This window comes from Xiphophorus couchianus, chromosome 7, assembly GCF_001444195.1.
Source record: "Xiphophorus couchianus chromosome 7, X_couchianus-1.0, whole genome shotgun sequence".
NCBI lineage: Eukaryota > Metazoa > Chordata > Actinopteri > Cyprinodontiformes > Poeciliidae > Xiphophorus > Xiphophorus couchianus.
The window spans coordinates 18,796,698-18,822,125 of record NC_040234.1 but is presented as its reverse complement, the minus strand read 5'-3'; the positions used below and the strand labels follow the sequence as shown (position 1 = coordinate 18,822,125).

Below are 25,428 nucleotides of genomic sequence, written 5' to 3'. Positions count from 1 at the left end.
TGAGAATCAGGAAACAGGCTGAAGTAATTAAACAAACCAGTTGATTACTTCCTTTACTAAGGTTTCACTTCATTGTCAGATATATTAGGATTACTACGAATGCTCTTGTTTTGTGCTTTTTTAGACTGGGTGGTACAAAATGAGGCCTTACTATCTCCTTCGTTCATTTACAAAATAAAGAGTGAGCTCTTTAAAAAAAAAAGTTCTTTGGAAAAAAAACCCATCTGAAAATGTGATTACAAGCACTTCAGCCCCCATCAAGTCGGCTGCGGTTGTCTCTCATAAGAGACTCTGGATAAAATATTTTTGAATCTAATAATGTGACATTAAGTGTCACCGAAAAGAAATTTCTGAGTTAAGTTCAGTTATTTCAATATGACTTGTTTTTTAAAGTCTGTATTTCTAATTTTCAAAGACATTTATTTTCGAATGGCAAAGCATTTTGTTAAATTTAAATAACTACTGCCTCCCAATCCTCAGCTTGTCTACTGCTACCTTTGCAGAGATCCAACATCATTCATAGCCAAGGACATTTTTCATGCAAAAAATAAAATAGAACCCCATTCAGAGGATTCTGCTCCTTTGTCCTTCATATTTTGGTTTTGTTGCCTTGCAGACCAGTCAAGGCTAAAAAGTTTGCTGCACCTGTTTTACATCATTCTGCACTTTATTTGACATGATGTAATAACTTTAAATACTGAGTAAACTGTTTTTGTTCCATTTTATTTTTTCCATGGCCTTTTTGCCTACATGAAATATGAATTGTTTCCGCTGTAGTTTTGAGAAAATTACATACCATTTTATCAAAGACACGCTTCTTGACGATGAAAATAACTATTTCCCAACCAGTTTGCAAATCAAACCACTTTGACTTTTATTCAATCAATGTCAGGACATTAAAGATGCATTTCAAAATAAACAAGAACATGATATCAATCCAGTGCGGTTAAGACAGCACTTGTTTTGTTTTTTGTTGGGTTTTTTTTTTGACTGTCAGCTGGTTCAGAAATCTTTCAGCTCTGTGTGGAATAAGGCCTCAGACTGTGGTGACTCTCATGACCAGCTCTCTTGTGCTATTGCTGGGTTGGCTGCGGGCCTCTGGCTGCCTCAGGTGGCTGAGTAGGTGGAGGATGTTGTAGGGACAGTGTTGGTCTGGCACCATGGTGCCGCTTTCGGGGTCTAGGTGCGCTCCCAGTTCCCCCTCGGCCATCACCACGGCTGTGGAAGTGGAGCCGTTGGCTGTGGAGGCTACCACCATCAAGGAGGAGTTGGAGGCGGACACTCCTATCCCATTCTGGTAGCCCTGACTGGGCTGAGACAGAGTCCTGTCCACCACAGCTTCCTTCAGGTCGTCGCTGTCCAGCGATTTGTCATAGTTCAGAACCTTCCACTGCTGGTTGACGGCCTGCCAGCGGTGGAAGATGCGAAACACAGAGGGTCCCTCGTGGACAATTAACGCTGTGGAAAGGAGAGTGGCAGTGAGACAAAGTCAGTGTCTGGCTGCAGCCTTAATGACACCACAGAGTGATATCTATGCAGTGTTCGCACAGTGTTAAAGCCAGCAGAAAGTATAAACTGACACAGTTGCAGAACAAACACACACTCATTCTTTAAGCACCTCGCCATAAAGCCGAGATAAAATCTTTATTTGTGCGATCCAGTAAAGCCACAGAGCAACTTATGACACCGCAACAATCACCGGTTTTGGATTTAGGTCGGTAAAAACGATGCATTTGCTCTCTGCAGTTGTTCGATAACGTCTTATCTCGGCCCAAAATTGCTTATTGATTCATGTTCATTGAACTCAGTATCTGGAAAATTGGAGTCAGTCTTGCCAGCAGTTGCCTGGACCCCGAGGATGTGCAGGATCAAGTGGTGAAAAGGTAAACAGAACAAGAACAGTTTCACACCTTTAATTAGTGACAATTATTTGTATGCATTCATCCTTTAGTAGGATGTTATTAAGTGTTTAAATATTTTACCTACTTAAATCTATTTTCACGATTCTTTGATGGTATTTTAATCTTTTATGTTGCCCATTCAGGGCCGCCTGCCCCATTCTACATTTTGTCACAGTACAGCCTGTTTAGGAGAATTTTATTGCAGTTGTATGCAACAAACCAACATAAATAAAATTTTCTTTTCACAAGTAAGTCTAAAAAGTGTAGCATGCATTTGTATTCAGGCCGCTTTCCTTTATTATCCCTCATTACAATGCAGTGCAACCGATTATCTTCAGAAGTGTCACAAGCTAATTAGTAAATAGAGTCCACCCATGTGTAGTTTATCTTCAAATATCTGAGAAGAGTTGTGTGTCTTGTATTCTGAGTCAATACTTGGTAGTACCAAGTTCCACTGCAATTACAACTGAAAGTCTTTTGGGTTAGGTCCATGTTTGCACATCTAGAAATTAACATCTCTGTCCACTGAGCTCATCTTGAGTCAGTGGGCAGAGTGTTTGTGGACACATTTTTTTAAGCGTGGTCACAGATTCCCAATTAGAGTTAGGCTTAGAGTTTCTCGGGTCTATTCTAGCACATGAAGTGCTAAACCTGAGCTTACCAACTCTAGTCCTGAATTAATGGCTCTATTGCGCCTCCACCTTTTATCAGTAAGTCTGAGCTACACCTTTATAGCTCTGGCTAAGAGCTTTTTGTCCTGCTGGAAGGTGAGCCTCTAACAAATCGTATTGGGGTATTTTCTTGTATTTAAAACCATCCATCTTCCCATCAGCTCATCCCCTCAGCATGCTGTTGCCACCACAAGGTTTCACTGCCCTGAACAGGGCTGTGATGTTCAGGGCATTACATTTCTGCCACATTTAACGTTCATTACAAAAAGTTGCATTCTGACCAGAGCAACTTCTGCCCTGCTTGCTGTGTTGCTCTCCATGGCTTGTGGAAAACTAGAGAGAGGAGTTCTCGTTGCTCTTCCACAAAATCCAGATCTGTTGAGTAAGGGACTTCTAGTTCTCCTGTCAACAGGTTCATGTGAGCTGAAAGACTTCTGACAAATACTCTCCTTGTCTAGTTTGACAGCTTAGATGGGTGGGAATGATATGTTAGGTTTCCAGTGGCACTATACTCAGTTTCAAGCTTTTTTAATTGAATAGTGCTTTGTGAAACATTAAGACCCTGGGATAAACTTCTCTGTGTTCCCATCTTTCTATGATGCTGTTAGTTCACAATGTTCTCTGAGGCCTTCACAAATCTTGAAGATGAAATTACACACAGATGGACTCTCTTCACTGGTTAAGTGACTCCTAAAGGCATTTGATTGCACTGGATTTTAGGAGTACAGGGGACTGAATACAAATGAGTGCCACAGGTAGTTTTGGTAAAAGAAAAAAATTGAAAACCATTTTTCCTTCTCTTTCACAATTATGCATTACTTTGTGTTGGCCTATAAAATCCTAATAAATAACAATTAGAAAACAGTCAGAGAACACCTTTGCGAGGGACTATAAATGTGAATGGTGAGTAATAAAGTGTTACTACTCTCCATAAAAAATAGAACTTAGTTATGATGTATTATTACTACTTAGGTCCTTAGATGTGAGTCATTTCTTCACTCCTGCTCTCTCTATGCAAGCTAATCAGGTCTCTCCTTTTTTACGTCTACCAGGTGACAAGTTAATCTCTGTAAAGTGCCAAGTTAATGACTGCGCAGTCAATCCTCGCCACCAAACCGGAGACAATCAATCTCCTCTTTTCCCTCCTCTCCCTGCTGTCTGTCTCCTGCAGCAGCACAAGTTGGAGTTTTCTTAAGGTGGAATTCATCCAAAGCACACGGACCCTCGAGCAGCAAAAGACGGAGAGCGAGCTTACAGTACAGATGGGATATGTTTCATTTTGGACACCCACTCAAAATCTGAAAAAAGCGGCAAAAAGATGCCTCGGTGCACCTTATTACCTCTGATGTTATGACAGTACACAACAAGCTTCAAAAGTTTCCTGGAGTTTCAGGCTGTAGCTTTTTATTTGAGACTAAAATGGAGTTCAGTAGATTTTTCAATATCTAGTGTTTATGTTTAATTTATTATATAAGGTTTGTTGCAGCAGATTTTCATCTTTAATGTCGAGATTAAATTCGTAACCGCAGCCATGCAATGCTTTACTAACCAATGCAAATTGACATGAAGCATCTGACTGCACTGTATAGATTAATGCCATTGATTGTCAATAGTTTAAATGGTTTGCCGCATTCACAAATACTGGCTACAGCCTGAACATGCATGACATTTACTTCTGCCTCTTGAGCACACCTGGATTAATGCGAGCAGACTGGAATCACTCAATATCACTCTAAATCACTGTCTCACACTTCTGCAAGAACAGTAAACATCAGTGCTTCCTGTGAGGTTTCTCACCGATGCAGACGACATCCATGAAGCCGTACATGCCGTAGCATATCTGGAAAAGCAGGTCTTGGCGCTGCCAGCGAGCCGACGGGCTGAAAGAGGACCAGACCAGCCAGGAGATACTCGCCATCAAGAATAAGGAACCCAATATGGCTGCTGCTATCTGCACTTTCTCTATCACAGTCAGGGAGATGGCCTGCCACTGCAAGAGGACACACAATACACCTCAGAGCTCTGGTCTTTATCTGATCCTCTTATTTAAATGGAAAACGTTAAAACAAAGCCGAGAAAACCAAAACTCACCTGAATGATCACCCCTTCAAACGTGAATAAAGTGTATATATATATATATATATATATATATTTATATATATATGTATTTATTTATTTATTTCAAAATAAGACAGTTATAAAATGTCAGATTTACCTGTTACAGGATAGGTGAGAAATTTACATACATTCATAATAGGAATGTTTGCTTATTTTTATTTTAAATAAAGAAGACAATATATTGTCACCTTCCTAAAATAATGGCCTATGTAATTTTTTGCCAAAAGTGATTTTTTTTTTCTGTCTAAATCATTTGACAAAAAAAGGGTGATTCCCCCGACCACCCCCCAACATCACTTTTGGGTAAAAAATGACTTGGTGCTATTTTAGGAAGATTATCTTTTTTAATTTAAAAGTATTATTTAATTAAATTCAACTCTGTTTTTTTTTTTTTTATCAAGCCAATTCTCAACAAATGTCTTCTAAAACAACCACATCCTCTTTGAATAACAGAAATACACAATAGATTCCTTCATAAAGAGAAACTTAGTCAAATAAATTCCAATATTTTCCAGTTCAGTCAAAGTTATTAATGCAGTCAAGTTCAGTTCATTATGCCAACTGGTAAAAAAAAGTTAACCACATTAAAATACCGACTTAACAAAAAGTCAGTCCTTCTAAAGAAGCACAGAGTGAAAATTATGAATCCAGGCTTAAAGCCATAGATGCAACCCCACATGGGCACCTGAATATTTAATAATATAGGATATCTAAGTTGCTTTTTTGCTTCACTTGCTGATTCAACCCAACATTTTTCTAGTGATCAATAAGCCTCTGGCACGATTCTGCCTGGATATTTGACAACTTATCTTGCTATAAATGGTAGCTCTTATTTGAGCCTGTTTGTTTCTTGGAACTTCAACAGTGCGAAGGTCAGAGTAATTTCAGAAACTTAGTGTTACTTATTTGAGGTTGTTGCTTGAGGTTTGGTCATTTCTGGATTGTTCCTAAATTAGCTAACCAATTTGGGTCCGATTGTTGGAACTGGGATCCAATTGGATGTTCTGGCAAGATAATGATACCAAACTACAATCCAAGCTGGTTTTTAGGTTGATAAACGATGCTAACATTAAGCTTAAAAATGAGCTTGACATTACAATTTATTTAAAATGTGTGTACTATGGTTAAAAGCCAGAAAACCAATCAGTTTAATGAACCTCTAACAGTTCTGCCAAGATGAGCGATCAAAAGTCCAATCAGAACAATGCCAGAAGCTTGTTGGTGTGAATAAAAATGATGGAGTTTCTCTGCAGTTTGCAAGGGAGCATTTATCTAAGTATTATTACCGAATAAATATAATGTTTATGCACATAAAGAGCATATCTAAACTTTCCACCGGAACTGTTTCCCCAGTTGAATACTTTCTTTCTGATATCAGTCTTACTACAAACTCTCTCAATAACGTTCTTGTCACATCACTAGAAGATAAATCCGAGAGGAAAGTGTGTTCTCTCTGTTTTACGGATCAAAGAGAGAAAGACTTGTTTAATTCAAAAAGCCCATTTTTTCCCCCCTCCTTGGTTTGTGATCAAAGCAACACTAGAACTGAACCTACGAAAAAAAACCCATTATAAGTCAATGGGAAAAATGGAAATACCCTATTTTTGAGGATTTTCTGTGTCGTCACAAATTTCGTCACAAATTCACCTAGAAATGCCATTCAAATTTCATTTTGTAGATACGTCTGTGATCTCTTCGAAAGTGAAGACGGCTCGTCAATACCAGTTACGGTTTGTCCACAATTTGCCTCTAAGCGACCCAAAGTTTCTCATTTTCCCTAAAATTAGAGTGCGTCTCTCGCTGATTAGAGTGAGAAATCAAGACAACTTTTTCAACCCAAATCATTTTTGAAATCGCCATCACGGCCACAAATATCGCACGATTAGTATCAAAATCGGTCCTGACATTGATACGCCTGTCTGCTCCGGTAAAATGTTTTCGAAATTTATCTAGATCGTACGGTTTTCTGTCACGGTGCTTCAGAGCAAAGTCATGCGACAGGATTTTCTGAGGCTGTCTCAGGCTTTCTCCAATGTATTTGAATAGAATTTCAGATCTGGGCACAACATTTCTTTCTCTCATCGCTGTAAATGCTCTGAGTGAGGTACAGATATGAATCTCGGGACTATCGCAGAAGACACATAGGCCTCTCATACGCTTCAAACGCTTTTCGAATATGTATTACGGTTCCCGAACAGGAAGGATTTGTTTCCAATGCTGTTTTTCAGTAAAACGTGTTTGCTCAAACACACAATTGTGTGTTTGAGAGCTCAGAGCTCAGAGCTCACACCCTGCTGAGACCATTATTTACCATAGCAACGGAACTCAAGAGGCTATTGGCTGGTGGTTAGGACTACAAATACGCATCGCTGTAGTTCTATCTATCCTCAGTTGAAACAGAGGTTGACTGAACTGGCCTTTAGAACTAATTGCTGCTATGGGCTGTATATAACTGATTTAACTCAGTAACTGTTACACATGGGATTAGTTTTGAACTTTAAAATTAAGCATAATGAAAATTTCACAATAAAAGCCCTGAATATTTTTACATGACGTAATTGCTCTTTTTTGGCTTTATTTGACTTTTTCATCCAAAGCACTGTTACACATGGTATTAGTTTGTCCCTTTGAAATGAAGCATACTGAAAATTTCAAAATAAAAGCCTTGAATATTTTTACATCATGTAATTGCTCTTTTTGGCTTTATTTGACTTTTTCATCCAAAGCACTGTTACACATGGTATTAGTTTGGCCCTTTGAAATGAAGCATACTGAAAATTTCAAAATAAAAGCCTTGAATATTTTTACATGACGTAATTGCTCTTTTTGGCTTTATTTGACTTTTTCATCCAAAGCACTCTTACACGTGGTATTAGTTCAGAACTTTAAAATGAAGCATACTGAAAATTTCAAAATAAAAGCCTTGAATATTTTTACATCATGTAATTGCTCTTTTTGGCTTTATTTGACTTTTTTATCTAAAGCACTGTTACACATGGTATTAGTTTGTCCCTTTGAAATGAAGCATACTGAAAATTTCAAAATAAAAGCCTTGAATATTTTTACATCATGTAATTGCTCTTTTTGGCTTTATTTGACTTTTTCATCCAAAGCACTGTTACACATGGTATTAGTTTGGCCCTTTGAAATGAAGCATACTGAAAATTTCAAAATAAAAGCCTTGAATATTTTTACATCATGTAATTGCTCTTTTTGGCCGTATATGACTTTTTCATCCAAAGCACTGTTACACATGGTATTAGTTTGGCCCTTTGAAATGAAGCATACTGAAAATTTCAAAATAAAAGCCTTGAATATTTTTACATGACGTAATTGCTCTTTTTGGCTTTATTTGACTTTTTCATCCAAAGCACTCTTACACGTGGTATTAGTTCAGAACTTTAAAATGAAGCATACTGAAAATTTCAAAATAAAAGCCTTGAATATTTTTACATCATGTAATTGCTCTTTTTGGCTTTATTTGACTTTTTCATCCAAAGCACTGTTACACATGGTATTAGTTTGGCCCTTTGAAATGAAGCATACTGAAAATTTCAAAATAAAAGCCTTGAATATTTTTACATCATGTAATTGCTCTTTTTGGCCGTATATGACTTTTTCATCCAAAGCACTGTTACACATGGTATTAGTTTGGCCCTTTGAAATGAAGCATACTGAAAATTTCAAAATAAAAGCCTTGAATATTTTTACATGACGTAATTGCTCTTTTTGGCTTTATTTGACTTTTTCATCCAAAGCACTCTTACACGTGGTATTAGTTCAGAACTTTAAAATGAAGCATACTGAAAATTTCAAAATAAAAGCCTTGAATATTTTTACATCATGTAATTGCTCTTTTTGGCTTTATTTGACTTTTTCATCCAAAGCACTGTTACACATGGTATTAGTTTGGCCCTTTGAAATGAAGCATACTGAAAATTTCAAAATAAAAGCCTTGAATATTTTTACATTATGTAATTGCTCTTTTTGGCTTTATTTGACTTTTTCATCCAAAGCACTCTTACACGTGGTATTAGTTCAGAACTTTAAAATGAAGCATACTGAAAATTTCAAAATAAAAGCCTTGAATATTTTTACATCAGCTACTTGTGTTTTGAGCATTATATAACTATTTTAACCCAAGGACTATTACGCATGGGATTAGTTTGGCCCTTTGAAATGAAGTTTAACAAAACTTCCAAAATAAAAGCCTTGACAACATTTTAAATCGTACTGAATGGTGCGCGTCCGCCTCACTTAACGTTCTTGCGGTTCTCCGCGTGCCACTGATTACGTTGCGGCGTTCTTTAGCGTCGATGCCGATTTGTGGCGTGACGACGCCGGGCCCAAGCCCGACGGGCGCGCCTTGGCAGGCCCCGGCTAAATTTCTTCAGAAATTTTCTAGTTTTTTTTTACAATGCAAGCTCTAAAAACTGAGTTTCGGGCTTAACATCCAACAAACAATTTGATATGAAGACAAATATGATGAGACAAGTGGAAACAAATATTTTAATACTCAGTATTTATAGTATTTGTCAGGGCACTGTTTGTAGTTATTCCCAGTAACCCCTCGCTAGTAAGCATTTAAGGAGAATGTGATCAAATCTGAAAAGCACTTTTTCGTAGTGGTGCTTTTTGCTTCCGAGGCTTACCTGTAATGGGTTCTTGGTGCTGATGGCAATGACCTGATATTTGTAGTAACAGAGCTCGCAGGCCCAGGAGCCTCTCTCGCTGATCCATTTGATGAGGCATGGCTGGTGGGTGCAGCGTACCGACCCACTGCAGCGACACGGGCTCAGGAGCTCTCCCTGCAGGGACAAACACTCAGTCAAGAAGGGATTTTCCTTTTCCAAGAACCACATTTTTCTGGATAATTTCTTGCTTTTCCTCCAACATTTTGGACATTGAGATAGAAAAAAAACAATACTTGGTTGGGTTTAATTAACTGTATGTTCCAGAAAAATCTAAAATCTCAATTATGGTATTAAATGATGGAAAACAAGTTAAACATTTACGCCGTTGTCTTTTTTTTTTTTTTTTTTTTGCATATTTTTCCAGATTTAAAATCAAATTCCAGACATTTCTATACTGCATGAATTCCAGAATAACCTGGAGAAAAAAAATCAACTGTAGATACATTTAAAACATGATGTATTTTCTTATTATGTAAAGCTTGATTGATGCTTGTGATTCAGAGGAAATCACTGCCTACAGTAATCGCTGACAGCCAGACAACAACTAGTTTTCTCATCTTATTTACTCTGCCATTGTTACCCGCCTACACACAATATTCTAAATTACACTACATACACGGATATATATCTTTACTCTGGCTTATTGATTTTACAAGGAATCTCAATGTGCATTAGATACAGGAAATCACACTCTCATACACAAAGCCGGCTGCAGCCCGCAGCACCATTCAGGTGTGAAATGAAAGCTTTGCCTTACATCTACTTGACAGGCAAATACTTGATTACTGCTACTGTTGAAGATGGAGGATTAACCACCAAAGGCTAAATGGAAACTCAAAGCGCAACTAAGCTGCAAAATACTGTGCTAAACGTACATTGATGCAGCAGTTCGTTAAAGGAACGAAATGTTGGACAAAGCATTAAAACCAGTGAAAGAGAAAAAGGGATTGTGTCCATAAATACATTGTACCTCATGACTGCAAATACAACTTGACAGAAACCAGTTTGATCAAGCATCAGCAGGGGGAAATGACATTTGGTAAGTCTTGTAAAAAATGAGACCATGATAAATCCTTTTCTAGGTATTAGCCACCATAAATCCTCTACAATTCAACTGAAAAAATAATAGAACTATTAGAAGAAAGCTACAATAACCTGGTTTCATCCAGTCATCTTTGATTGGAGGCTGAATCAAACATCTTGACTTGACAATGTTTTCCAACTCTAACTTGTAAAAGTTCTCTAAGTGTTTAAGATTATGGACATCTTTTTGTCTATAGATCCCTTTAGGGAGAAATCACAGATCTGTATATTTAGTAGTTCCCCTGTCTGGCATAAATATTCATTTTCCTCTCATGAACTTTTCTCTTTCTGGATGTGGAAATATGCTTGGACTCAATGTGATGCTGAAAAACCAAAATCTTCATCCACTTTAACATAAAAATCTAATCAAAAGACAGTTCCTTCGGAAAAAGAAAGTCAAGGTCATGATGCAGCCACTACCATGTTTTACCATAGTTATAGGGAGCATTTTGTTCCTTTTTAACCCATCTGCACTGTGTGGTTTTAGTCAAATAATGGATATGGAAAAGAGTCTTGGGAATCCCAGCATGAAAACTGAACCAAATTTCAAACTATTCACTATAATGGTAATTGATGGTAAGTTTCAATTTAAGAAGACAAAATCCTGAAATTGAATTAAAAGTTGCTTCAGGGCTTCAGTGCAACGGGCTTCAGGCCAGTTGGACTATCTCTAGCCTGAATAGGTATATGTCCAAATGGCCTAACTCCAGCCATTCTAGTGTTAAGAAAGTCTTAGTATAAGGGTTGGCAGATGTATGTAACCAGGTTACTGCATCCCTTTTTTTTTTTACATTGCTTAGGACATACTGTATGTCACAATTATATGGACAATTTTTCATTTCATTTCATTTATGGTGGTCAGATATTTATTTTTGTTTCTGACTAAAGCTGATTAATATTTAACCATCTTTTCTTTTCTATTTTCCTAATTTTTCTTTTTATTTGCCCAAGATTCATATTACAGCTTCAGAAGACCTTCAAATAAATTGAAACATTAATTAAATTTGCACTCATATCATTAATATATTTACTTCTAATCAAATATGCTTTTTATGGTTTATTAAGCTTTAGAAAGAGAGGAGAGCCTCTGTCCTTGTTCCCAAGCTCATTTACATGACCTTGAACTTTTAAGCATTGCCACATTAAAACCACAGACTTCAATGTATTTTACTGAGACTGCATGTGCTAGACCAACACAGTTTAGCTGTAGTAGTAGTAATTGTGACGTAGAAGGAAAACATTTTGTTTAATCTGGAAACACTTATGTGCATTTGTATTCACTTGCTTTTCTCTGATAGCCATAAATATTACACAAGGCTACTAACTGCTTTCAGAAGACATTCAGTTCATAAAAAGAGCCCATCTGTGTATAATATTTAATTTCAGTGCCACAACAGTTCCATGGAGGCCTGGTAGTTTTGTTAAAGAATAAGTGAACAAACAGCTACAAACACCGTACATTACCCTGAATACTCTATTCCTGCAGTGAAACATGGTAGTGGCAGCATCATCCTCAGTAGTTAAAGAGAAACTGGTCAGAGTTGATGGGAAGATGGAGGGGGTTAAACACAAAACAATACTGATAGGAAAAGTTATTACTGGCTGCAAAAGACGAAAGACTGAAAACAATAAAATCTATTCTAAGACTTGGAAATTGCTGTTCCACTTTCAGTCTAAGTTTAACTTACTTTGCAAAACAGAATGGACAAAAATGTCAGATTGTACACTGGAAAAAAGAAAACATTTCTTATTTACGGTTAAATACTGGAATTTTACTGTGTAAATACAGTATAATTCTGTTTTATTATAAATTAGAGATGCTTTTACAGTGTAGATATTCAGTGCTAATGGAGGCAAACCAGAGACTTTGTTTGCAGAAAAACCTGCACAGAAGATCGAGATCACAGAGTGAAAAGTCCATTATTATACTTTTCAATTTTTTTTTTTTTTAAACAACATGATCCTTTGACTTTAAAATTATACACAGCTTTTTGTTGTTTCACTGGCTAAATTCCCAATGAAAGACATTGAGATTTGTAGTTGTGACATTAAAAAAATTTAAAACATTCAAGAGGTATGACTACATTTGCAAGGCACTGTGCCAATCTTGACATTCATTATGATCTAAAAAATTTAAGTGTACCCATTAAAGTCATACCCTACCCTGAGAATACTTAAAAAAAACTAAAAGCTTATACATTAATGTTTCTTTTTGGGTTTTTCATCTTAGCAAGGCAAAAAAGGGACTTGTAGTGAATAAACATATAAATTAGCCCACCCTGTCTGATGTAACAAATTCCCCTTCCTCTCTCTTCTTCCAGCTGAGGTATTAAATTCTGAGGTTAATGCAGCATTTTCTCTTCCTGTCTATAACGAGCAGAAAGATTGAAACAGAAACACCCACAAAAAAAGAGAAAAAAAATCTGCAAGTTTCCAAAATATTTCCCCAGTATTGTGCTGACATCTCCAACAGATGGAGCAGCACCCCGGTTTGAAGGGAAGAGAGGAAAATCGAGTGAGTTGCAGGAGAAAAGGCTCATCCACAGATGGCCAGGGTGGGAGTGTATTGGCAGGAGCACCAGAACACTTCTGTCGAGTCCAGTGGGACTCGGGCCGCTCGCTGCGACTGGCCCGATTGCAGCCAAGAGCTGAAACCCGGATCACTCCTATACAACAGTGGCTGGAGAAGGCAGGGGAGTCCGATAACAAACATGGCATTACAGCCGACACATGCAGAAAGTGGTAACTTACTATACTTTTGCTGATCAAATAGAAATGCATCCAGGAAATACACTTCTTTGGATGCATTATTCCACCTCCCTGTGCTGCATTATCCCAAAACAACCCAGAACATCTAATTTTCTCTCTATAAAATTAGCTCGTATTGCTATGGATATATAATGGGATGAAAATAAATTAGGTTGGGCTATTCACATAAGAGCCTGGAATCAATACGAGTGAACTCTATTAACTCCAACTGAGGAAAACTGTAGTATAATATACTACCTCACACAGAAACTGACTGAAAGTGATTTTTATAATGGCCAGTAACAGCCAGGCTGCAAGCATTTATTCTATAAAATATTTTTTTAAAAAACAATTCTTCTGTGGATTTTAATAGTCTACAAAACAACAAAAAAATAGCCCAGAAAGGTATAAATTAAAATGTAGATCATAAAATTTCACCTTTGCTTACACTGATGTTTTTATAAGAACAGTGACATTTATAGAAATAAAAAAGGCCTCTCATCTAGTTTTATACATTAGCATCTTAAGTCTGTTTACCTTCCCAAACAAATAATAAAAAAAGAAGTGAAGTGTTTATGTAACTTGTTTATCTTCCATTCCCAACAAATGGCTGAGCATCCTATCCTGTGTACAGCTAGCATACAGAGTGCCTCTATGCTGAAAGGCCATATAAAAATAATGATGCCAACTTGACCCTTAAGGCCTCTCTTTGTGATCTGGAAAACATGTTTTCCAAGTGCATTATTCCTGTTAAGATTTAGGAATGAAAGCTTATTCTTCTTTTCTAGACTAGGAAGAAATCCTATAGTTTTAACGTATGCTAGAAATAATAGAAGGAAAACACAAGGGCCTGTCACACATGCAAATATTCCTCAGTATTTAAATATGTGTGATTCACACAAAGATTTTCCAGAATAATTGTTCTGTTTCTGGTTAAAAGCAATAAAAATGATAGTTCTGTACATGATCCAGGTTAAGGTCAGGTCTGAAAGCGTAGGCTGGGATGAAGCAAATGCTGCAAGAAAGCAACAAAGAACCCCCTGTTAGGCCTCTCACTGACCTTTCCCTAAATAGAACAAATAACAGGTTGAAATGTGCTTCATGTTTTTTAAAGAACACAACCATCCACTGATATGGAAACAAGAATGCTAAACCTTTGAATTTTCAGTACACCCATCTGTTTGGCTAACAGAGTGATTCCCTTAGAAGTATTTCACATTACGCCACATTACAACAAGCTTCAACTGATTTTACTGGAATTTTATGAAGAAAATACTGTCTGGCATGCATTTATATCTTTCTCTTCAATCCCCTTTACTCTAATGCCCCTAATCAAAACCCAGTGCATCTAAATGCCTTGAGAAGATACCTATTTAGTAGAGCTGATGTCTGTTTGTAATTTAATCTCGGGTCTTTGAGGTTTGCTAGAGAACATTAGAGAACAAAGAGCAACAAGATGAGCAAAGAATATAGAAGGTGAGACATGAAGATGTAGAGACGTTTAAAGCAGAGATAGATTAGAAAACAATATCACAATCACTCTGAGCCCCATTCAATCCATCAACTGAAGATGGTATGAGAATAAAACAACTGGAAACCAAAGCATCATTTAGCAAAGCAGCCAAGAGGCCTGGGCTCACTCTGGAGGAGCTGCAGAGATTCACAGCTCTGTTGAAAAATCTACAGATAGCACAACTTTTAATCCCAAACACAGCTTGACATGAGTCATGTATGAGGCCAAAAATCTTTAGTCTATATGTGTGCAAAGCAGGTAGAGATGTGTTATTAAAAGGCTACAATTTTGACAAAAAGTAGTTCTGCAAATAGTATATATATTAGAGGTTTGATGCAATTTGTAAAAGAAACCCAAAACAACAACAATAACAACAAAAAAACAGTTTAAGCCTTGTATCGTTTTCCTTTAATTCACTCCTTTGTATTTGTCTATCACTTAAAACCCTGTTACAGTTTGTGGTTATATGTGGGTTTAAAAACTTCTGCAATGCATAGTATTTTTTTCGGATTAAATCAACTAACTCCTATACTACAGTTATATGAGTTATTTGATAACTCATATAGCATTTCATTGCATCAAGTCGATAGCACTTGATTTCATTGCATCAAGTGCTATCGACTTTTTATGCATTTATATTTGCATAAAAAATGTTACTACTCAAATTTTCTGCAGAATTGGATCACAAAAGGACATGTCAAATGCCCAGTTATTGAATTGCGTAATTTCCTTTAACCTTGTATATTACTGATCTTAAAGCAGGCATTTACTTCAGGTTTCCCTGCCTTTAAAAATACAACTATTTAAAATGTACCTTTTCCTCTGTCACCTTGACAGGAAAACTCGTAAAGTCTGCACTTTACAATTTTAATATTCTGACAGATAGAAAATGAAAATCGAAACTACCCATTATCACAGCAGAATTCAAACTGTAAGGCTTTCCTCATGGAAAATAGAGGGGAGCTATTACACAAGCTTATTTCATTCAGTGGTGTCATATTAAATCAGAATACAATCATCTTTCAGTGGCTTCCTCTGTCAGCCATTCAAGGTCCTTTCTTAGTGGGATGTTAGAGGAAAAAAACCTGTGCCTTCTCTACTCTGTGTCGACTGTTTCAGCCGTGAAGATGGAAGTGTTTTGGAGGTGGACTGTCAGATCAGATACCGCCTGACGAAGTCCGGGTGACATCCTAGAGGCTAAAAAAAACCAGATAAATATTGCCAGTACGGCTTGTAACATACAGTGATACACAGAGAGCACACTCATCTCTCTTTCTGAGCGGAGCCTCATTCTCCTTTACACCTCAGCAGATCCATATCTGGACTCCACCCAAAGCTACAACTCACGGACAGCAGGAAAAAGGAAGATAAAAACATGCATATTGATGGGATGCAATGAAATCAAGTGCTATCGACTCGCTGCGATGTTTCTGGGAAGCCTTAATGAGACATGTTGGAGGAGGCCATGGGAAATACTGCGATTTTTTGCAAGACGGTACTTTGTATGCAGTGCAGAGTGTTGCCGACTATCTGTAGAGTTTCTAAGAAAACAATGACGACGGCTTGTCTCTAAGTCTCATAATGGACCTCATGCCAGTAATAATTACAAAGGCTGAGCCCAGAGGTGGACTGATATGCAAAATTGGTGTTGTAGTAATTAGCAGATGACACATCGAGAGATTATACACAGTGGAAAGAACATGAAGTGATACAGTGAATCTGTTGCTGAGTCAAAGGAGAAATAACAATGAGGCTCATTCAGATCAGAAGTTCTGCTCTTCATCTTGGTTGTCTTGCTTCTTGAGATTTTCCTTGAACAGATGAGGTGGGACATTTACTTCAGGGTGGTCTCAAAAGCGCTGCCAAAAAGCGTAACCAATTTATCGGCAACTCTTTCTGGGAGAATTTACTGTGAGAATGCTGTAAAAATCCCACACTAAAGAGATCCTTCAGCAGCTGAGACTTTCCTCTGTTCTCAACTACAGTGCTGTGAAAAAGTATGTGCCCCCTTAAAGATTTATTTTCTTGACAGATAATCAACCAAATGGTGTGATTAGATAAAGTGATTAGATATAAGGCATATTTTTTAAATTATGATTTCATTTAAAGCTCTTCAAAGGACTCAGTCCATTTTGAAAAAGTAATTTACAACTAATCCTGACAAACGGTTTTGCTAACCTTGGTGGCAACAGCTGCCATCAAGCATCTGTTTTGTCCACTCTTCTTTGTAGAACTGTTTTAATTCCCCCACAGAATAAATTATCAGTATAAAGTCATGCCACAACATCTCAATTAAATTTAATGGCGGGAGTATTATGTAAAATTGACTTTTTATAGCTTTGTGTCACGTTATATCATTATTCCCTCACCAAAAACATATCCGGAGTATTACTTTCTTTTATGAGTGCTTGAGGAATTGTTTAATTTCCCATGGCAGTGATTCAAGGGTGCCTGAATGTTTGCTTCTGTAAGGAACTGCAGTCTCAAGTCGAGCTTCCACCTCACAGAGCACCCCTGGCCCGTGCCTTCAGGTTCCTCCAGACTAGCGGCAGCAGCAATTAGCAAATACCTAGTAGAACTGCAAGTATGCTTAGCTCATCACTGTCTGATATATATATACACAGTCTTTTTTATAATAAATGGTAACATAGTTACTTGATCGTGTTTTAAAATTGACTATGTGCCTGGAAGACACATAAAAGGCCATTTTTCATGAACACTGGCCTTAACTCAGGCAAGTTCTCTAAGAGCAATTTAAATGGTCTGCCACTCTTCCATGCTTTCTCTATTTGTGAATATTGGATCTCACTGCACTTCACTGAATTTCAAAAGCCTTCAAAGAGGCTTTGTAACAGTCTCCAGGCCAAAAGATATCAATGACTTTGTCATCTGTTCTTGAAATTTGTTAGATGACATGCTGTTTTTTGAGACATTTGTGCCTCTTACATGCTATCAACCAATTAAGTGACTTCTTGATTCTGCAGATCTGCAGGTTTCCACAAAAAATATTTAATCTCTGTTGTTTTATGATTTACTTATTCACATATGCCGAGTTGGTTTTAAGAGTTTGTTTTTCCATCAGTAAATGAAATTGTGATTTGAAAACGGCATTTGTATTCACTCAGATTATCTATGTCTGATATTGAAATGTTTGTTGATCTAAAATATTTCAGTATAGAGAAAAAGCAAACATGTTTTTCTCAGAGCTTTACTTTGACAATCTTTGGGTATTTTCAACTATTCAAATATCAAAACATTAAACTATGTTGAGAATATAATAGCTGTAGTCTCTATGTTGTATCACTTTAATAGGTTTTTAAAATATTCCACTTTTTAAACAAAGCTTCCATATAAATAACTCATGTAAAACCTTTAAATGTGCTCTTTGAAATGTATTTATATTCCTCTTACATTCAGCAATATGCACTAATAAAGCTGGATGAAAACAGTTATTACCACATATTTCAGTTTTTCTTGTGTTTTACTGATTTTATAAAATTACAGCAACACATACAGTATTTCATGTGTTGCTATGAAATAAGGTTTCATGACATTTTGATCAGATGCTGCTTTTTCCAGCCTGAAACTGAAGGACAATGTCCACTCTGCTCAAAAACAACCATATTTTTTTTTTACATACATGTTCTTCCCACTGGCATTTCTCTAATAAAACTGTAATAATTTATTCATCAAAACACAGGTAAATTTGTCCTCTTTCATATAGTGTGACTTCCAAATGAGAATTTCAACTACATGCCCTTCACGCTGGAAAATCACATTAATTTTTCCATAGAGTACATGTGAAAATCAGTTATGGTTTTCTGAGACGTAAATTATTCATCCTTACTTTTAACCCACTGCTTTGGCCATGTTTCTGACACAGTTTTTGACGGGACTTCTTCCACCTATTCCTTTTACACCATTTGCTTTTCTAATATTCCTAATGCTTGGGTCAGGCTTTTAAACAGGTCAGCTAACCAATTTCTGCAGGAATTACAATGTCTAGTTTTATGTTTTATTTCAGGCACCTCCTCTCACATTTTGTTTCCTGCTCTGTTTGATGATGTGTGCAATTATCACCAATACAGCTCCAAATGTGTAGAACTGCAACATGATTAACCCGAATGCTCTTTCCTTCTGCTGTCAAACATCATGTTACATTTATTATTATTATTAATATTTGTCTGTTGCGGGTGGTGGACATGAGGAGCCGAGGCAGAGGTATTATTTGATTTTGTCATGCAGGTAACGCTTTGATGTGTCTGACTGTAATGAGTTGTTTCTGCATTTCTGCGTATCCTCCACACTTGTCAGCCAGCAGGACAAGGTCTTTCATTATCCCTCCGGCACCAGCAGCAGCAGCAGCAGCTATCTTTACAAGCCATGCAGTGGGATAAGAAGAGGGAAAAGTGCAAACCGTGAGCTGTGTGGCTGCTTTAATAAGATACTAAAAGTAAATTTTATTCTTTTTATTTTGGAAACGAAGTTGCAGCTGTAAACCCGAAACCTCGGAAAAAAAAAAAAAACCTGAATCCTCTGAACATTCCAACCCGTGTGAAGTTAAAACGATGTGGGGAGGTTTCTAGCCACTGAATATATTTTATTCATTTCATGAACAGCTTCTGTAAAACAGGTTTGTGACAAATATGAGAACACCGAGTGGCATTGCGATCATCCAAGTGTGTGCTACTGTTTCTCAGCCAGTGGAGACAAAAGAGGAGACTTCAGTGTCAGACCCAAGGCTAGAAAAAAAAAAAAAACTCCAAAAGTAAAAAAAAGAAAAAGCATTAAGCTGCTTCTGTACAGATCTGTATTTATTGCAACAGCTGTGCTTTGTTGTGCTCTTAATTGCATCTCTGCAATGTGATTCAGTGATGCAGTTTAATTAGATATGTGGTTTATTCTACAAAGGTGTCAATCTTGCAAACATTTTCACCCTTCTTTGAACTCTGCTCAACTTGAGATGATAATGTGGATTTTCTGGTCTGCTACAGCAGTGATCTTCACATCACTGCTGGCTCCTAACTCCCAAAATAGCGGTGCAAAATGCTTGAAACACAAACTATCAGTGCAAGATGTAACGAAACATTAATAACCCAGTCAAACTAGAAAACAATGACATTGTTCCATGAAATAATCTGAATTTCAAATAAATTTTGGCTGAATTTGACTGTATATAAATAGGTTTGTTATGTTGAGATGATATTTGTTGTGAATTGGCACTAAAGTCCGACCATCTACTTTATTATGAACAGTTTCCCAACTGCTTGCTCAATAAAAATAGCAAAAAACCCAATAATTTTACAGCAGCTCAACATTTAGGGATCTAGACATGGATAACTATGAGTCGTTGTTCAAACCAAGAATCAGAATAGGAAAAAAATGCACTAAAGTGTCCCTGGATATTGGATGGTTGTTGGTGTCAGGTGACTTGATCTGACTAATTCTGAAACTGGTCCAGAGATTTTCACACACAACCATCATCAAACCTTGGACCAGATGGGCTACAGGAGAAAACCGCAAAGGGTCCCCCATCTGTCAAGATCAGGAAACTGAGGCTAATTCCCACAGGCTCAACAAAATTGGACAGTAACAGATTGGAAAACTATTTACTGGTTCAATGACTCTTGGTTTCACCTGCACCGGAACAATCTGGAAGCATGGATACACCCTGCCTCACAACGGCAGTGGAGTGGTGATGATGTGGGAGATATGCTCTTGGCACTTTTAAACATCACAGCCTATTTCTAACTGTTTATATGGAGAAACATTTTATTTTTCAGGTTTTTTTGGGTCGGGGGCTTTTGCACATGTACAATACTAAATGCAAATATTTAGGGCTAGCCATGTCTGTTTGCTTTCCCCAAACACAAAACCAACAACTTGGACATACTGCTCTTTAAAACTGTAGAATTAATGAAGGTCAAAGATCTAAGCGTTATCTAGACTTAGGTTGAAAGCCATTTTAGGGCTCTACTAAAGCCTTTCCCTCCTCTCTATCTCCCAGCACTTAATTCAGGTGACAATATTCCACTGAGAAATGGGGCACTTCTTCATGAAGCTGAACAGCATCGGTTCTGGCTGCTAATACAAGTGTGACTTAATATTCACATAAATGTTATGTAAGCGTTATCAAACCAGGAAGTATGTATTTTTATGTTTTTATGCTGTGGAAATATTTTTGACACTAATTCCTGAGAAACACAAGGCAAACAGATTAAAATTAGCTCTTAGAAAGTATTTATCCCCCTTAAAGATTCATTCTGTGTTAGATCATCAAAGTTAATCTGAGAAAATACAAAAAGAACCTTTTGTATTTTTGTGATTTTATTTCATCAATGGGAAAAAAGATAAATGGGAACCAACTGAGATTATCAACATCGTTTTAGAAAGAGTTAATTTTCACTATCACACCCAGGATTATTGTCTAGAGTGCTATGGTAGTGATCTGACCTGCAAAAACGAGAATACAATGAATTCAATGAATTCAATGAATTCTCGTTTTTGCAAGAATTCATTGCATGAACAAGAATAGAATAGTCATTCTATTCACATGAATAGGCCTAAAAATCTCAAAAAATAAAAACCTAAACCAATTAACTAATTATGCTTTCAACCATTTCGAATAGCAACGAGTCTTTTAATTAAGACCAATTGGTTTTGCAAATTCTTTAGACACATGGTGTGGTGCCTGCTTCATGTCGTCAGACAGGTCCAAGTTGGGAACTGATGTTTTCAAGTCTGACAGTAATCAGAGCTGGGTGTGGCGAGTGAAATCTAGTGAACTCACCTTTACAAAAAGGGAATTTAAACACAGAGCAAGACAAATCTATATTTTGATTATTTGAAACAAGTGCAAGTAAAGAGGGGAAATAGAACAAATCTGCAAGGTGATAAATATTCTTGCTACAGGACTGTACGGAAGACTTCAGATGTATTCATTTGTCATCGTATTTGCATGTAATTAAGCCGGATCCCCGAGTATTATCGCCTACAGGGGCCCTATGTGGGTGTTAATCCTGCTTTGATCAAGAGGAGCATATTTCCCAGGACTTACATGCTCTGGTCCCTGGAAGCAGATCCTGCAGACAGGCGTCCTGAAGCCACTCTCCGTGTAGCTGGTAAGAGAGAACCTCTCCTCCAGCTTCCCCTTTGAGCAGTCATCAGAAGAGCTGCTACAGCCGCGAAGAGCTGCGGACAGCTCGGCGGCGTCCACCCAGCCCCCAACCGGCCGCTCTCCGCCCGGGGCCCCGGCGGCTCCGGCCGCAGACGGCACAGTCCGGTCGCCTCCGTTCTGCTGCTGCTGCTGGTGGCTCCGCGTTAGGGTGTTGTTGTTGTCGGGGACGGTGACGCTCGCCTCATGGCTTTCCGAAGCTTGGCCGCTCATGGGGGTCAGCGGAGGCAGCGGTGTCGGCGGTGCCCGTGGCCCGAGAAGGAGCACCCTCAGGTCACCAAGCAGGACGCAGCAGCGGCTCTTCAGCATGCCCCGGCTGCGCTGCATCGGGCTGTGTCCGGCCAGAAGATCACAGCACCGAGCCGAGGTGCTGGAAGACGAGTGCTGTTTGTGTCCCCGGCATAAGCAGACACCTCTGCATACGTGGTTGGGTGAAACGCAAGTTGTCGGGGTTTAAATGAGCTCTTTTAGTTTATGTTATTCTGAATCGGATCACTATTCCAAAGGTTGGACTTTTATTGTCTTCCCAAGAAGACGCAAACAGAAAATGGAAATAAATCCCATCGATGCAAACAAGTGTCTGAAGCCATTAGGTCCATGAGAATGAAACATCTAAAAGAGGAAATTGAAATATTAGACACATGAAAATATAAATTTATTTCATAAAGCTACATTTTCTCCTCCTTTCATGGCCTCACAATTAAAACTGTCTGCTACAACATGAACTGTATGGACTGACTTATCCCTCCTGATTCACAATCTGCCTTTGAAAAAGAATCGGAAACATAAACACTAAGCACTTGATCTTTGAATTAAAATTTTCTCACATTGAAAGCCACTGCGATTTAATCCAGCAGAGCGCAGATTGATGTGGATGTCTTGCAAGGCTTTCTGACCAAATTAAGTCAATCGATGGTTTGCGATATTTGGGAAGCAGATTAGGTCTTACCTGAGGAAATATACACCGATTTCAAGCAACACGGTCCGCAATTTCTCTGTTTCCCTCACAGATTTTCATCCAGACTGCAGGTCTCAGCTGCACGTCTCACCGGGAAGCATTTACATTCCCAAATCATCAAATCTCTCCGCATCCGAGGACTGAACCAGAGGGGGTTTAGATCCATCCGGTAGAAAGGGGTGAAAAAATCCACCCGGGCTGTCGGACCGTCCTGCTCCGGGTGAAAAGCGTCCGCACAGAGCCTCCGGTCCTCCTGTTATCATTGGCTGCTGGATGGGTGCTGCAGCTTCAGCACCATTATTCCTGGGACAGCTCCCAGACACCGCACGTCACCGCCGCACAGTGATGCAAGCAGCCAACTCATTACTACAACTGTGCAAAAAAAAATACAGGAATATGCATAATTAGCCTGGACTTGTTTTCTTTATATTATAGCTTTTTTTAAACAAAGGGATTTCTGTACATCCAAGGGCTGGATTAGAACATACATACATGGATGTATGTTTATTGGTGGCTTTTGATCTTTTTTAAAAAGGTAATATATACATGCAATTCCTTGATATTAGGCAATCTGATTATACTAAGAGGATTAATGCAATCCATCTACAACCTCTAATATCAAACAAGATCGACCATTAGCTGGATTAATTACAAAATAGAACAGTTTTACTTAGCAATCTTACCAATTTAAAATAATTACCTCTCTAGATCTCATTATCTCATTGCCTTCATGGTCTATGTGTTATTAAAAATGGATGTGCAGCCGGTTTCCTCTACTTTGTACATTTGGGATGTTTACAGACACCTGATGGGAGCTGACACCTGAGCTCCAGTGTGATGGGCTCTGGGATGACAGATGAAGAGTGTAACCAGCGGGTGGCAACCAGGCAGGAGAAGAAGAAACAAACAAGGAGATTTCGGCAATAACAGAAAAACACTGCAACGCTGCAACAGCCTGACTGACAGAAAGGTGCTGGAATTCATTTTTGGCTTTAAGGCCTGATATGTGTTTGGCTTTCCAGTCAGTCTCCATCCTCAAAATGCTCTTTTTGATTTTTGGTGTCTTGCAAAAACATATTCATTCCTTCCGTTTGTCACATTACATCCACAAAATTTCATGAACTTTGTTGCAGTTTTGTCTGACAGACAGACCTGAATGGGCAACTTTTGCCCCAGTCTCAACTCTTTAGCACCTTTTAACAGATTGTCTTCCAGAATTGACCTGTATTTAGCTACATCTGTCTTCCCTATAAACTTCAACTAACGATTTCTCACCTGTTGATTAAATGCATCCAATCGGGATGCTGCCGCCACCACCATGCTTCACATTGTGGATGGTGTTTTAAGTGACATGCAGAGTTTATTTCCATGCCAGATTTGCTTAGGGAGCTGTGGATCTCTGTCTCTTCCTTAATTACCATTGACCTCTTGGCTGCTTCTCAGAGTAAAGTTCACCTTTTCTGGCCTGTCAGTTTAGACAGACAACCATATCTTGGTGGGTATGTAGTTGTGCTACTATTTCTGTTTTCAGGTGATAAATTGAACAGTGCTTAGTTAAAGAGCCAAGGGAGGAGGCAGGAAGCAGGCCAAACCAGGCAGACAGGCCACGGTAAAGAGTGTTTAATTAAACATGCAAAATGAATTGGAGACATGGTAGGACTAAAACAAAGAACCACCTGCACGATGAACAGAAGACAACAAGCATAACAACAGAAAGATCTGACAAGGGAATGGTTGAACAGAGTGGCTGAAATGCTAGGAAATTGATTACTTGAATCCATAAACAGACAGCCAGTGTGAGGGAAAGCAGAAAGACAGGAAAGGAATGACACACTCCAGTCTTCAAGGGCTCGTGGGCTACAATGTTTACACATGTTTCCGTGTCAACACACCTTAATCAAATACTCAAGAGATTAGTTGGACTCTGTAGAACGTGATTGGCTTCTGTGAAGGTAATACAGCAATTTGATTCTGGCCTTGTACCAGAAAAGCATTTAAAGGTCGCAGCATGCTGGACCTTAAGACCCCTTGACCATAAGATGGACTGAGAAGAACAGCTGGGAAATAACATTAAATTGATTATCAGAAAACAGAAAAACCATCTAAGCAGAGCAAAATTATATATCAAATGTAAAATCCAAGAGAGACTATAATCCTACAACAAGGGGAGCACTGGGGAAACATTTACAAAACACTGAACCAAAACCTCCCAGTCTATTTGATTGTTAAACATGACCATAGTATGTGAAATATTTTTATTATGTAACCCTGCACTCATTTTATCAACTCTCTACTTACTTCGAAAGACAATTTGCTGCACTGGATGTTGTTTATTGGAGCAAAGGAAGCTAAATACAAAAACGTCTCAGTTTTGTTTGTGGAAAAAAATAAAAACCATATCTAGTTCTCTTTCCATTTCACAATTATATATACATTTATACCCCCCGCACTCCAAAACACACGCATACACACTTTCCCCAATAGCCCTGCAATACAATGCAGTCTGTGGTTATGACATGACAAATAATACAAAAAGTTGACACTTTTGCAAGAAACTATGTAATCAGA

General features: G+C 38.1%; 1 protein-coding gene across 1 annotated transcript; it reads right to left on the bottom strand.

The window, feature by feature from the left end:
* Positions 1–849: 849 nt before the first annotated feature.
* Positions 850–23,207, bottom strand: marchf4b (membrane associated ring-CH-type finger 4b). Its single transcript, XM_028023003.1, has 5 exons — positions 22,852–23,207; positions 21,786–22,514; positions 9,343–9,498; positions 4,370–4,562; positions 850–1,458 (listed from the first exon to the last, which is right to left on the bottom strand). The coding sequence occupies exons 2-5, from the start codon at positions 22,227–22,229 to the stop codon at positions 1,037–1,039; spliced, it is 1,215 nt and encodes a 404-aa protein (XP_027878804.1). The 5' UTR covers positions 22,230–22,514; positions 22,852–23,207; the 3' UTR covers positions 850–1,036.
* Between the last annotated feature and the right edge of the window lie 2,221 nt (positions 23,208–25,428).